Here is a 15,112-nt window from a genome sequence, read left to right as displayed (position 1 = left end):
AACCTAACCGTACTAATATCAGATGAATAAAAAAAAACCAAATTTAACCATTTTTAAATTAGCCTGTCTTCTTCCCAGAGGTCTAATCTACACACAAAAATTAATTTATTGTTTGAATGTTATTTATTTTCAGCCAGCGACTATTTCTTACTAAAAAAAGGTATAGGTATACAATTTAAACATTTTTTAAATTAAAATTAAAATAAAAAAATTCACGCAATATATCTTTATAAATTGTAGCCTATGTGTTATTCTGATGTATAAGCTATATTATTGTAAAGTTTCATTAAAATCCATTCAATAGTTTTTACTTGAAAGAGTAACAAACATACTTACAAATTTTTGCGTTTATAATATTAGTAGGATACAAATAAATTATAATAATTATTTTTATAATATGTATTTTTGCTTTTCACAGTTGCATTTTCGAAGAACTAAAAATATTATATTAATTTAAACTCTATTTTTTTTTCGTTGTGGTATCGCTAAATGGGGGCGAACTGTTTGCATAATACTTGCCCATAAGTAACATCATTTATTGAACTAGCATGGGTTATTGAACATTTATTTTATCTTTACTAGAGGAATTGAAAAATCAGTTAGGAATTTTATTTTTTCAATTTCCTATTCAATTTTAATTACAGATAAATTATAAATGTCTGTATTGTATCAATATATGGGTTTCGTACTTTTTTTGGTCACAACTTAGATTTTAGATATTGGCTATTAGGTAAGCTTTACTACCTACTTATATTATAAGTATTATTATTATTATGTTCAATAGGATTATAGGTTTATCATGAATAATTTTACTAAGCTTAATTACTCATGGATTAGACTCATATTATGTTATCGTATACCTACTGGTATACCTATTCGTTTAGATTACGCAACTATATAACATATGCATTATAAACTATTACAATTTCAACATAAAGTATTATAATTGAAAACAGATTAATAGTATGTACAACATATTTAAAGACTAAATTTAATTTCCTTTTATAAGTTATTAATCTCTGGATGGTGATTCGAGGAAGGGTAACTGATGAATATTATTAACCGGTAAAATAAATTTCTCCTGGCTCCTGCTATAATCATAATTGTTTCGCCAAAACCAGAAATTTTGAATAGGTAGCACAGTAGCACTGAATATTAACAATAACAATATTACCCGCCAAAATCAATAAGTATAAATAAAAAAGTTAACCATTTTTAAAAATGTAAAGAATAAATCTCGCAATAGGCGTATTTAATACTTATTATGACTAAATAATATATTATAAGTATGATACATACTTTAGCACAGATGATAATATTATACTGATTAAACTAGCTGTTTTGCATTATATTTATAACTTGTAAGTATATTGTACCTACGTACATTATATTTTATCATCTTATATTCATACATCTACATAAACATAAATAAATAATAATAGTACGATTTACGACATCGAAAACACAACAATACCATACACAACGACAACAACAACAACAAAAATGATAGCTGTACAGTTCTTGGTGAGTGCCTATTAGATTTAAGATAGTACACGAGACAAATAAATATAACAATATACCTACGTAATGTATACCTTAGCAGCAAAACATTTATAATGTTCTTATACTTGTTTTGGTTCTTATAGGTTTCGTTTATGTTAAATAGTATCGATGCTATACATACGATATAGTTACAATAATATATTTACGCGAACGCGATTAAGTGAAACACTACTCGCCGTATAATATAATCATAATGCATAGTTATTATCTGATGTCCGTGGCTTATCTAAAATGAAAATTATTCAAAGTGATTCCGAACGTACGCGAACGAGATATACATATAGATGCCTAACATAAATAATGGTTTAAAGAAAAAAAAAATTAACACATACACTTTATAATCATCATCAGTAAGTTGCTCTGTACTCTGTACAGTATGTACCAAAGTCAAATCTGAAAGTCAAAAACAATTTTTCGTGAAACGTTTCTATAATGATACGACGATTGAAATAATTTATTCAATTCGTTTGTCCCTTTTGAGTAGGTACACTACATTATAAATACCTATACAATATAGAGATGTATTACAATCGAGATTTCTACTACTTCTCTTTAGAACGTCGTATTGATGTATTATTTTATTTTATTATTTAGTAAACAAACATGCGTATATTAGTTGTGCGATGTTATATACGCGCAAGTAGTAGATTCGAAACACGGTAACATAAATAATTAAGCCCGGTCAAGTTAGGTTTAAATTCAGAATTAATTAGTAGAAAGCTTGAAATTATTTTAATTTCTAAAGTATGGGTTTTATATTAGGAAAATATGTTTTTCCCCACCTCCTAGGTCGGCTTCAAAGAAGGAATTTTTTTAGTTTTTCGATAATAACCCAAAAACTATGAGTATTATCAAAAAACTTAATCGGGTGTAAAATATAGAGCGCTAAATTTTCTATAAAAATTTGTAAAAAAAAAAAATAAACACCATTGTAAAACCACTAGCTTCCAGATTAAAGGGGGGGGGGCATGGCCACCAGGCCTCGATAGTTAGAATTTATTTAGGGGCCTCAGATTTGTCCATTATTTTTTTCGTTATAGGCTATAATTATTTAACGAGGAAAAAAGCTTGTAAATTATAATTTATAAATAAAGTGATACATTATTCATTATTTATTGCTATGTACCTAATACCTATACATATTTATTATAACAGGTACCTAATAGCTAATATAAAATAATATATAGATTATTTTTTTTTTTCGTACAGGGGCCTCATTTAAAACTTTAGCCCCTGGGCCTTAAAATGTCTTAATCCAGGCTTGAGCTTCCTCGCTCCGCTCAGAATCTAAAATAATGATCTCGGTTCAAAATTAAGGCAGAGAAGTGACGTTGAAAATTGTCGTTTATAAAGTATTAATGGATTTTTTTTAGTTTTTTTTAAATTGTTGTAAAACTTACGACAAAAAGTCATACCATTCAATTTGCAGATATTGTAATTTTACATCTAACAGTATTAGATTAAGAGACTGGAACATTTTATTATAGTTTTTACTTTGTAACACTTAATTTTTAATTAGTAAACAATGATGACTTTTATTAGAAAAAATAGCTTTTGAAAATATTTATAAAAATAAAGCATGTAAACCCTATTATACGAACATTAGCAGAAAAACTTAGGGGTGGGGGCATTCCACACACATCAGCTCGCTGCACCCCTTGCAGGCACCCTTGATTATAGTAAAACACGCCAGGAAAGCATATTATAATATTATTATCTATATCAGGACACTATCGATTTTTACTTGGATATTTGTTTTAGTGCTAGAATAGCAATTTCGCTGTACTTATATTATAATGAATCACAGTCGTACATTATACTAGCCCCCCTCAGTGCATAAAAATATATGAAACATATTATCGCGGGGACGAATGCACGATCGAGCGATAATCAATGAGGTTCGATTTTTGTGATGATATAATTATTATTGTTCAGCTATTTAACTTGATGTGTTATCGCATTTCATTCGAGTCTACTGTATTAGAGTTTATAATTCGGTATACGTATATACATAATAATATATAAGTATATAATATATTATATATATTACCTACTGACATTGAATTGAATTGAAATTGGCAAGATCATTTTCGCATTTATAAATAATTCAGTTGAGATTAAAAATCTTAATTCATAGTTGTACCTCCGTATATTATATTTATAATAGTAAACGGATCACGTGCGTCAAGTTTTAAATTTATTTTATAACTATTAGTTATGCGTTGTGGTTACAAGTTACATACATTAGCCATAACTCATAATACACAGGGCTAGACAAATATAGCCATTAAAAACCAGAAAATTTCAAAATTATTTTACTCCAGTTGTTATGTTATATTGTTTGCTCTTTAACACTCATTATTTTATGGTATTTTTATAACACACTTTATAAAATACGTTTTAGTATAAGAAAGGTTATATAATAGTACGGTTTTCTTCGATGAAGTTGGGTGGTAATGTAATATTTTCATAATAACAAATTGTTCGACTATCTTGATCTGATAACTTTTCAAAAAATGTTCTTGTGTTTATAGTTTTCAAGTAGTACATGCAGTATCCATTATATAGTAAAGAGTAATGCGTGGAAGTATACTTATAGTACCTATACCATATATGGTGTATTATACATTTCAGTTTTTCAAATAATAAAAATTAATTTACTCATATAATATTGTAGGTACCTATTAAATTATAATCGTTTTCTAATGTTGCAATACACAGTTCTAAAATTATACAGATTTTTTAAATTTTAGTGTATTAAAAAAATAACTATTTCATAATATTAAATAGTTCAATAGTTATTAAATAATATGTAACCATACTTTTAAGTCTCACCTACTCAGTAGTTCATAGTTTAAAGTTATAAAATAATAAATTATCATTAGTATAAGTTGTCCATTAATATTGTAAAAAGAAAATGTGTACGCGAAAAGCAATTTTTTTTGTAAAACATAACTATTAGTTATTACCCATTATATAGAAGGTATTTTTTAATATTTCGATTATTTTCTGATTTTTATAATATATAGTATGTCAATATAAATTCTTCAGTGTTTTATATACATTCAGATTTAAGATTTTAAGACTGCGTATTGGTCATGAAAAGCTATTATTCTAATATCTGGTTGTGTTTGTTGTAAAATGTAAAATTTATATTATACGTATATACTCGTATTATCACATAATATGAATATTTATAAAAAACTTATACAATTCCTTGGTTCTCTTATTATGAAAATATTTTAGATAACAGAGCGTTAACGATATAATATAATCGGTTTATTTTCGAGAAGTTTGTTATAAGTTTTCTTTTGAGTATTTATCTTACATTCTTTATTATATAAAAATATATGATCGTCCAAAAATGCGTAATCATATTTCTGTCATATTTTAACTATTATTTTAATAAGAGGTAATATAAAATTTCAAGTGATGGTAAAAATTTTAAACTAATAATGCATTATGCAAGTTAAATGCAATTCATCGTTTTTTTCATATATTATCCAATACAAAAAAATCTTTTACTTTTTTTGATTATAAGAGAGATTACTATTTTAGTTTTACAATGATGTGGGCATTATTATTTTTTATTTTCGTGTCTGATCATACCTTTTGGTAGAAAAAAATGCTTCAATCTTAAATTTTGCGTGTGCGTTTTGGTAGCAAATTGGATTTAGTTGGTACATACAAAATTAGATATTTATTCGAAAATTATATTTTTTGTTTAATATTCGTAATATTCTAAAAATATTATTCGTTTTATTTGACTTGGAACATTTCGTCATTATACCTAGCTACATCTATTATTATTTACTATCCACATTAAAAAAAAACCACTAGATTAATTTTCAGCTTCTATGGTAGGTACGTTGTTTTTGACTTATAATCTTGTAAAGTTGTAACATTTAGCAATTTGAATTAAAACTAGAATAGTATTATACTATTTATGTGATATAATATGCGATTTGTTTTTTGTCAAAATTAGTTCAACCTACCGCTTACCAATAGAGAAATAAATTATTAATATCAATATAAATTATTCTCCGTCTCCACTAGGATTCATTTTTCGTATGCCATGATTTATCCTTGAATTCAGATTTCACACATATATTACAGTGAGCTATACTCAATAATCAGGTACAATAGTCACCTACTATACAGTATTGCGACTTTCCCAGTATATAATAGTTAATATACATAATATACAGTTTCATATTTTTAGTCCTTCCGTATGTATTAAACATTATGTTTAATGTATAAGGTTTAGGTATAAGGTTATTTACAATTTCCTTAAGAGGACGCTTCACTTGCATGTGTTGTATCTCCGTCCTACATAGCAAATTGTACGTTCTGAGTAATACATTTAACTCTGATTTTTAATATTAGACTGAACTGTCCAATAATCAAATTTAAAAGTAAGAATATTAACTAGCGAATCTCATAGGTTTTATTTTATATTTTAATCAAGTTATGCTCGCATTTTAAAATTGTAAATTGTTTATACACTTTAAATGCTGATAACTCGATTTAAAATTAAAATATAAAATAAAATCACTAGTTAATATTCTTACTTTTAAATTTGGCGATAGGTCAAATACCTAGTATTCAGTATAATATTGAGCATAACAATGTTAAATGGATTATTCCGAACGTACAATTTGCCATTTTATCCGTGTAAACACATTCGTCCTATAAGTCTTTCAAATCATTATTCATTAGACCCATTAAAACTATATTCAGAGAGGTTCAATTATAGGTCCGTATGCTATTTAATCTTGACCGATTTATATTATTGATATATAAATATTCAATCGATACTTTATCCATTAATAACAGATTTGCTAAGATAGCCAGATAGGTATGTATTTATGCAAAATCGATTATTAATACATTTGGTCTTAGTACGTTTAACTTAAACATTAATTTGATAAATCATTGTGTTAAAAAAAAAAAAAAACGATGATTTGATATGTTTAAGTCACCAGATACGTCATGCTATTGCTATCCCCCCTCCAGTTACCCACAATTACATTATCTTTATAAATGTACTACATCAAAACATGTGAAGAGTTTTCAATAAAAATACAATAAAAAAAATATCAATGCAATACAACTGATACATTCGGTTAATCAGAACTTTTAAAGGAAATACGTATTAATCTTCCTGTTAGGTAAAAGGTATAATAATACAATATAATAATACTTATATTGATTATTAATTTTTATTATTCTTTTATGATAGCAATTCAAATGAATCGTAATCTATTGAAACTATTCGACTTAATTAATTCACACAGAATACACAAGGAATAGATAGAATAAATACATAAAAATTATATAATGTGGTAGTCCACTGCTGTGCAAAAATGCGTTTTAACTAAAAGTTTTTGACGGTGATAAATATGGTGGGAATGTCCCACCTGCATACACACGTCATTATCTTGTTGTACATTTCTCCCAAATAGCATTTATTATTAATTATTGAAATATATATTATAATTTATTTGCATATTATAGTACCTGTGGTATCTTTAATATAAAAACTAAACCAACGATAATTTATAAACATTATCAGTAGTAAATATTTAAATAAGTTTAAAAAAAATAGAGTAATATAATACTTGTATTGACGTAAAGTATACCTCCTACGTGTAATAAATTAATAATAAAACCGTTTTAATTTTTATTGAAACGGAATTTTAATCTCTGCGTACGCAATATTATTGAGTAATGTTTAACATTATAGCCTATAGGTATATTAATTTATCGATGAATGTGCGTATTACAGAAACGTTAAAGAGATATTTTCGAAAAATCGATATCATAACCGCAATATTCTGAAAATCTGAACAAATTCGATTTAAACCAATAAAAATTGGTGTATCGTTTTGTGTATGTTTCCAAACGTTCAACACTACCATATAACTACTATGTCATTAACTGTTAATTATTACCTATGTTTGTAGAGCAAATAGGAAATTGGAAATTTTTCTTTTAGTCTCTCCTTTTATCACCACGGGCTACGTACAGGATTTGTTTTGGTGTTATTAATCATTATTTGCTTGAAAATCGCGAGGAGCGACCGTCATCCGGTGGCCTAAGCTGGTTCGAACGGTCCGGAAATTCGGAATTTTCCCAGTACATTTACACGGCGAACAAGTAATGTTGAGTGTCGCTTGCGTAATGCGCTGCCAATTACCTACATACTGTAATTAATACGTGATTTCTGTAAATATTTATAAATATTCGCCTTTATATAGTATTCCTACAATCATACGGCTTATTGTTCTGTTACGATAGACATTAAACCGTTCGGATCGCGATAGTACGGTTAATAATATAAATAGCAACGTAGTATAACACTGAAAAGCACAACCAAAAAAAAAAGTGTGAAATTTTTGCGTTGGGCTTTCCGTCGGCGTTTTTTTTTCACAGCCATCTTCGACCGACCTCATCCGCGTTAAAAATATATAGCCAATCTGCCAAAACATGTATCTGAGATTCGTGGAATTCCGCGCTGACGGCGGCCTCGCGCACTTAACCTGTCGCCAGCGCATGTGCAACATCGGATTACAATCATTATCGTCGACCATTACGATTTACGAGTTCCATAACCGTACGACGGATGCAGTTATTACAATCTGGAACGTTGTTAGCGTCGTGGTTTTCCGGTATCCGCACTTAGAAAATGTTATACGTGCCTATAATAATATTATAATATTTACTTTGCGGTCGATCGAATAATATTGCTCGGAGGAAGCGCGGAAAAACTTTTAGTGTTCATCGATATGTGATTTGTATTAATGTATAATATATATAATATTATATAATGTGTATATTGCATTCAATAATATTATGAACATCGGCGTATACAAACACGTACTATCTAGGTACATGTTATAGACACCGTCGTTTAATTTTCAGATGTGACACTTTGGTACTAAGACCTGTTACCTCTAACGTTTTACGTTCTACGCCGCTTATTATTATTACATTTCTACGTTTTACTCTCTAACTTGATAGAGGTGACGTTACACTATCATCTATATTAGATTGGCAAATCTATCTTATTCGTGTACGATCGATCAACTTCTGTATCTTTATAGAGTTTAAGACCACATTGACCATAATATAATATGATATTATTATGATACACCGGCACGGTTCGGTTTTAAATATTGAACCTTAGGGACCCCTTAAATGATTATGAGAAAAGTTTTAACAAACATTTTAGTCGGAATACTTTTGTTAATACTTTAAAAACAAGCATAAAATAATGCTTTATTATATACTCGTATTTAATTTACCCCATCGAATAGGTCTCAAACATGTAAGAATCATAGTATAACATAACTGCGGATGTCGTTCACCGTGATACGCTTAACCGTTTGTAAGGACTGTGTACGAACTATCAAACCAGAATATTGTGTAACACATCATATATGAGCACAACATTAAACAATGTAATATTATATGTGCGTTTCTGCATTTATTTTCTTTTTTATGTACCTATTATGATTTTCATTCTCTACATTTTCGGAATATTTTAATATATTCGAATAGTCATACACTATATAGTATGTACCATTCCACCAGGCTTCGTGACCCTGCGCGAACAAGTTAAACAACCACCGGTGATCGACAATTAAAAAATTATTTAAAATTCTGTCTATAAAAGTTAAAAATAAATACATTTTTTCTAGTGAAAAACATTATAAATGGATATAGGGATAAATTGTTTACATATACATTATACACGTGCAATTTATTAGTAATTAGTAATTACCTTATCGATTAATCCGACGCATTTACGACTAGTAGGTACCTAAATTAATGACATCTGAATCGTGTCGCATACCCCGACACGAATAAAACCCAATCAAAATACTTTTTGCAGTTTTGTAAACTTATTTGGAGAATATAAAATAAAATATTTTTTTTGAACTAAAGATTTTTTTTTTTTAAGAAAAAAATCACATTATAGAATATAATCTTATGTTTTAGTAGAAACAGTATGGTATGAAATTATAGGTACCTACCTACAACTCATATATTATTATAATAAAACATTTTTTTAGTTATTGTAAAATTAAATTTATTTTAAATGTATTTATTTCAGCATGCAATAATAATTTTTTTTATATTTTAAAGTATGTACTCATTGATGACTTTAACGGCACATTCATTAATTTGTGTTTATAAATTATTGTTGTTTGTAATACATTTTATTTACTTTCAATTAATATAGTGTTATTTTTACGATCATCAAGTTGGGTTTGTGCCCTTTGTGGGTATACCCAATACTATAATATTTATATTATATTATAATATCGTTGTTCACAAAATAAACAGCACGACTCTGAAAGAGCGTCGACACAAAATTTTACTGAACTTCAAAAAACATTTATTTATAGTGTGTGTGGTGTGTAGATACCCTATATAGTACATACACGTGGCCTGTGCTGTGTTTATACAAACGACCAATCGATGAAGAGTGCTGCTGCGTAATAGTAGTATTATATCATAAGTCTACTTAGAAATTGAATAGCCCTCTCTGTATTTTTTAAAATAATAAAAACTAGGAAGTCACTTTGCGGTATAGCTTAAATTTAGAGTGTAAGTTGTCGTTGTCATTGAGTAGGTAATAATATTGTAGTAATTTCATTGGATTCGTTAAATTTGATTCAAATGATAAATCACACGCATACGAGCATGTTTGGCAATTTCTAAAGATATTTTATAATCTCCAAAAATTGCATACAATTTATTGTAATATTATAATACTTATATTATTGTTAATAACTCAAGTCAATACAGACATAACGTGGAACAGTGCAAATAATTACGAGGATTCTATGAATCTGAAAAAAAAACAAATTACGATTTTGTCAAAAACTGGTGTTGTGTAAATATTTCTCTTTTTTTGTATTTTTTTTTTAATTTTTTAAGTTGAAGTTATTTAAAAATACCTGGGCATTTTTACAAGATTGAAGTATTTTTAGCTGCTATAATAAAACGAAAAAAACTCATCATTGTAAACCAATACATTTAACGTTCTACTACGAATTTGTAAACGAATTTTAGATAAAAAAAAAATAAACAGTTAAGTTTTGATTGATTGCAGGTGGTTTAAAGCTTAAGGGTTTTTATTGTTTTTCACTTGACTTAACATTTTTACGCACCCTTAGTAATGAAGTATTATGAATCCACATATGTCATAAATATATATTATGCATCGCTGGTATAATTATATAACTTACTGGAATTTAAACTTTAATAATCAGTAATTGGTATTATATTTTTAATTATACCCTAATAATTAGGTACTTTATTTTTTAGTATATCAAACATTTTGATTTTTATTAGAATCTAGATACGCAGGTGGGTTTAAAAAACACGAAATGCGAACTAATAATCATTAAATGGAAATCACTTTTATAGTCGCTCAAATGTGGACTACTAATTAGTAATTAACATCCACGGTATGCACGGTATAGGAAATACTGAATAGTTAATTTGTTCGTAGCCATTATTAAACATTTTTGAAATATTATAATAATTATTACTCATTGGAAATCTTAAGAACGCGTATATTGGCTCCACGTATATAAGCCTATATAAACCTCAATAAATGTTTTGTTGTATAATTTTTCGTCTTTTGACGAAATTAATACCGTCGAATAATTATTGCGTTACGCGCATTATAATAATACTATAATATCATTATTTATAACATCGTAATATTATGTTTTATCGAGAGATTATCCAAATCGTGATCCCGTATGATATTAATATTATCGCGATTTGGTATTTATTTTAATATTTTAATATAGTATTGTCGTGTACGATATAGGAAACCGCCGAAGCCGCAACCCCAGCAAACACACCGGTTGAATCTGAGCGGAGGCGGAGGTCCCCCCCGGCGGAAGACGTCTGGTTACGCGCGGCCGCAGTTCGCCGGTCCCATGGAGTTGGAGACGTTGATGGAGGAAGGGGCCTCGCCCGGCCCAGGTAGCCGAGAAGGCGACGCGCCGACGGCGGACGACGGCACTCGTGCATCGCTCTCCAACGGGGACAAAGCTCCGCATCGCCATCGACAACAACAACAACAACAACAGCCACAACAAGGACAAGAACAACTCAACTCGGCCGCCGCCATGAAATCGAATTCCGAGCGTCCGCGCAGCTCGCTCAATCTTTACCTGGCTGCATGCACGGGTAAGCGATACGATATAATAATAATATAATATTTTAACAAGGTTTTTTTTCACGATTTAATAATACTTATTAAGGGTCGAGTTTGTAATTTTTTCCGTATCGTATCATTTTCAAGGGCTCTTCTTCGGCAGATCTCTTGACTTTTCGCAAAGCTATTTTCATCGATTTCTGTCACAAAAATCGAAGGCACATCTGTTTTTAGTTTATTTGTGCATCCACATTTATGTATTTTAAACACGACGTCGGAGAGGGTTCAAAGTATTTAAAATTAAAATAATCATATCTAATTCTTAGATTTAAAAATAATAAATTAAAAAAATGCAAGTCTCAATAATTAGTTCCAATTCTATATGATTCAAAATATTCTTACGCATATGGTTTTACTGTTTTAGTGCAATAAATAGTAATTTTAAACTCTGAATGTCAGTTACTATTATAATATTGTTCCAAAACAAAAATGTATTGGTAACAAAAAATAATGACGACTCCAACAGCAGTTTAGAGACTTTTAATTTCTTATATTTCTTACCATTTACATTCCATTTAAAGTCAATAAATATTATACGGGCTCCATATTGGTCCCTGATATTTCCTACCAATTAAACTAATAATTATTCAAAAAAATCAACTCGTTAAAAAGTGGATATGGTTTTATGAGCAACTCTTTGATTTAGAGATGGAATTAAAAACAAATACTATTAGGATAACCAAACTCGGGGCGTTAGAATGGCGTACGATAAGAATGTTGGCGTTAAAAATATAAGTTTTTTTGTGAATTAATTTCTCTTATAACACAGTATAGGTTAGGTCTCGTTGTTAGAATGAGAAAAAAATAGTCTCTAGTATTTAATTATTTAACCCTATATAGATTTTGAAAATGTTTTTTTTTATCCGTAACTATATGTATAAGTATGATATTGTGTTCATGTTAAGGTAAAACAAAAATAGCCGGTGCGGAACGTTTCTGGTTGGGTCATTATTTCAAACATATACAAAACGAATTGGTTTCTCAATATAAACGGTTAACTTTCTTTTTGTTCGTTCTCAGATTGTTTTATTTATGGCAAAAAAAAAATTATATTATATTATATTAACAATTTAAATGTTGTTTATATTAATTGAAAGCAAGCAGTGGCAATAAGATATGAGATTTTATTTTTATATTAAATTCCCTCAACTTTGGTTGTCAGTTGTCGGCAAAGATGTAAGACTCTAAATCACATATAATGTAAAGATATTGTTGAAACATTATTGTGATTAACTAATATATGGACGTCGAATGGTAAGCTCGACAGTGTTTTACATTATGTATCATCATAAATTATGCATCTTGATCGAAAACATTTATCTTCCTTTATATGCGTATGGAAAGGAATGCACTGCAAATAACATAGACTTGCATAGTTGCATTAAATCGAAATAAAGAATATGCATTTAATTTTTTTATAATTTAATAATAATATTTTCAACAACACATAGAATTATCACAAATACACAAAATAAAAATGTCGTTGTTAATAATGTTTTATGTAGGTATTTATAAATCTGTGGAACAATATTATTTCAAAACGTGACTGTTAGTTTATAATTTGTATTCAATCGATTCGACTACAACTGTTGTACATACTGTACTGTAGTTATATTTACAAAAAAAAACATTCAGTGGTATGTTTACGTATAGGCGGTATAAATGCACTTGTTGCGCAGAATATTTTAAATGAAACAAAATTTGTGTATTTTTCTTTCTACCGCACCCATTGTAGGTATCTATGAAAGTTAATATTTTGTGTGTATCCATAACTCGTCAGAAAAAAATTGTTTTAAATTTATTTTATAATTAGTAATTACCTACCTACCAATTATATTATGAACGCCGCAGCTTACAGCTCTACGTCGTACTTAACTATTCTGAGTGTTTCTAATATTTATCAGTGGGTTACCCAACAACATAATAACAGTCTTATAAAAGATACTTTTTAAAAGTATTCAAGTAATATTGTAGTTAAAATACAGATACTTATTTCCACAAGTATTTAAAATACGTATTTGAATACTTGGCAAAAAAAGTATTCGAGTACAAAAATACAGCTGATACTTTCAAATATTTTATATAAAATTTTACTCAGCCTTATAAATTAACTGAACTGAATTTTTTAGCATTTTCATGTTTTACATTTATTATTTTAAAGATAATTATATACACCGTATACAATTCGGTGTAACTATACGTATAATATAATAATAATAACGATAACTCATTAGTTTACTCTGCCAAGTTATTTTGATACTATCGGTTTGGTATAGGTAATAGTCACTTAAAACGAGGTACCTATATTATCGTTAACCTTACGTATTACATAGTTGTCCAGATGTCAGATATTCATTAATAGTTGTTACTTGTTTTAAAAATGTACTGCCTATCTCATATTAAGTATATAAAATTATATTTCTAACAAATTTGAAATATTTTATATTTTTTTTGTATAGATTATATTTTGTGACTCAAATGCACCATATATGTATATACATTTTTTAACACGATTGAATTGAAAATATAAAATAATAAATAATAATATATTAATAAACTATAAAAAGAAAAAGTAGTTGAAAGTTGGTATTTGATTTTGAATACAGATGCAATTTAAAAGTATTTAAACACTATATGAATACTTTTATTTAAGTACTTTACAAGACTATTCAACATTGAGGACGGAAATGCAAGCAACACGATCAGACAAATAAAAATAAACATTGTACACAGTTATTGTACTATAACTACTAACGGTATATAGACTACCAAGTACCAGCTATGTATTATAATATTGTGTTGGGGTTTGAACGATATAAATGATTATAATATTTGTTCAACCCTCGATGTGCGCACTACCTACATATTATATTTTATTTAAAAATCTCAACACCGACGTGCCTGCTATGGCATGTGGTGTTATAAAATATCAAGGTGTATAGGCTTGTATATATATATATATATAAAACACATTTTATTATTTTTAATGCTTGGATAACTCCACGTTGGGTCGGTTGATTAAAATGATTCGTTTTGTATAATGCATGTGTAGGTAGGTAGGCCTAACTTGTTGTTTTTATCTTTGTAATTTATTACTTTACCAGTTTTTCAAAACGAAACAGGAAATCTACGACAACTTAAAGATATATACGCTGCATTTTTTAAAACGAAAATATGCCTATATACACTGCAAGACGGCGTCCCCCAAGGTGTAGTCTTTATTTTTGAGTATAGTGGGGATTACTGAACGTAGGATTATATTATGTCTATATAAATATATATATAAAAAAAACTGATCACGCT

General features: G+C 28.3%; 1 protein-coding gene across 3 annotated transcripts in view; it reads left to right on the top strand.

The window, feature by feature from the left end:
- LOC132940399 (facilitated trehalose transporter Tret1-like) overlaps positions 1-15,112 on the top strand; it is a 47,229-nt gene that overhangs the window by 22,435 nt on the left and 9,682 nt on the right. For all 3 annotated transcript variants that reach the window (XM_061007990.1, XM_061007991.1, XM_061007992.1), the window contains exon 2: positions 11,417-11,781. In XM_061007990.1, the coding sequence (XP_060863973.1) occupies positions 11,417-11,781 (365 nt within the window). The remainder of the gene's footprint in view (positions 1-11,416; positions 11,782-15,112) is intronic.

Source organism: Metopolophium dirhodum, chromosome 3 (assembly GCF_019925205.1).
Source record: "Metopolophium dirhodum isolate CAU chromosome 3, ASM1992520v1, whole genome shotgun sequence".
Lineage (NCBI taxonomy): Eukaryota > Metazoa > Arthropoda > Insecta > Hemiptera > Aphididae > Metopolophium > Metopolophium dirhodum.
The sequence above is the reverse complement of the archived record's forward strand: the minus strand, read 5'-3'. Positions and strand labels throughout refer to the sequence as shown.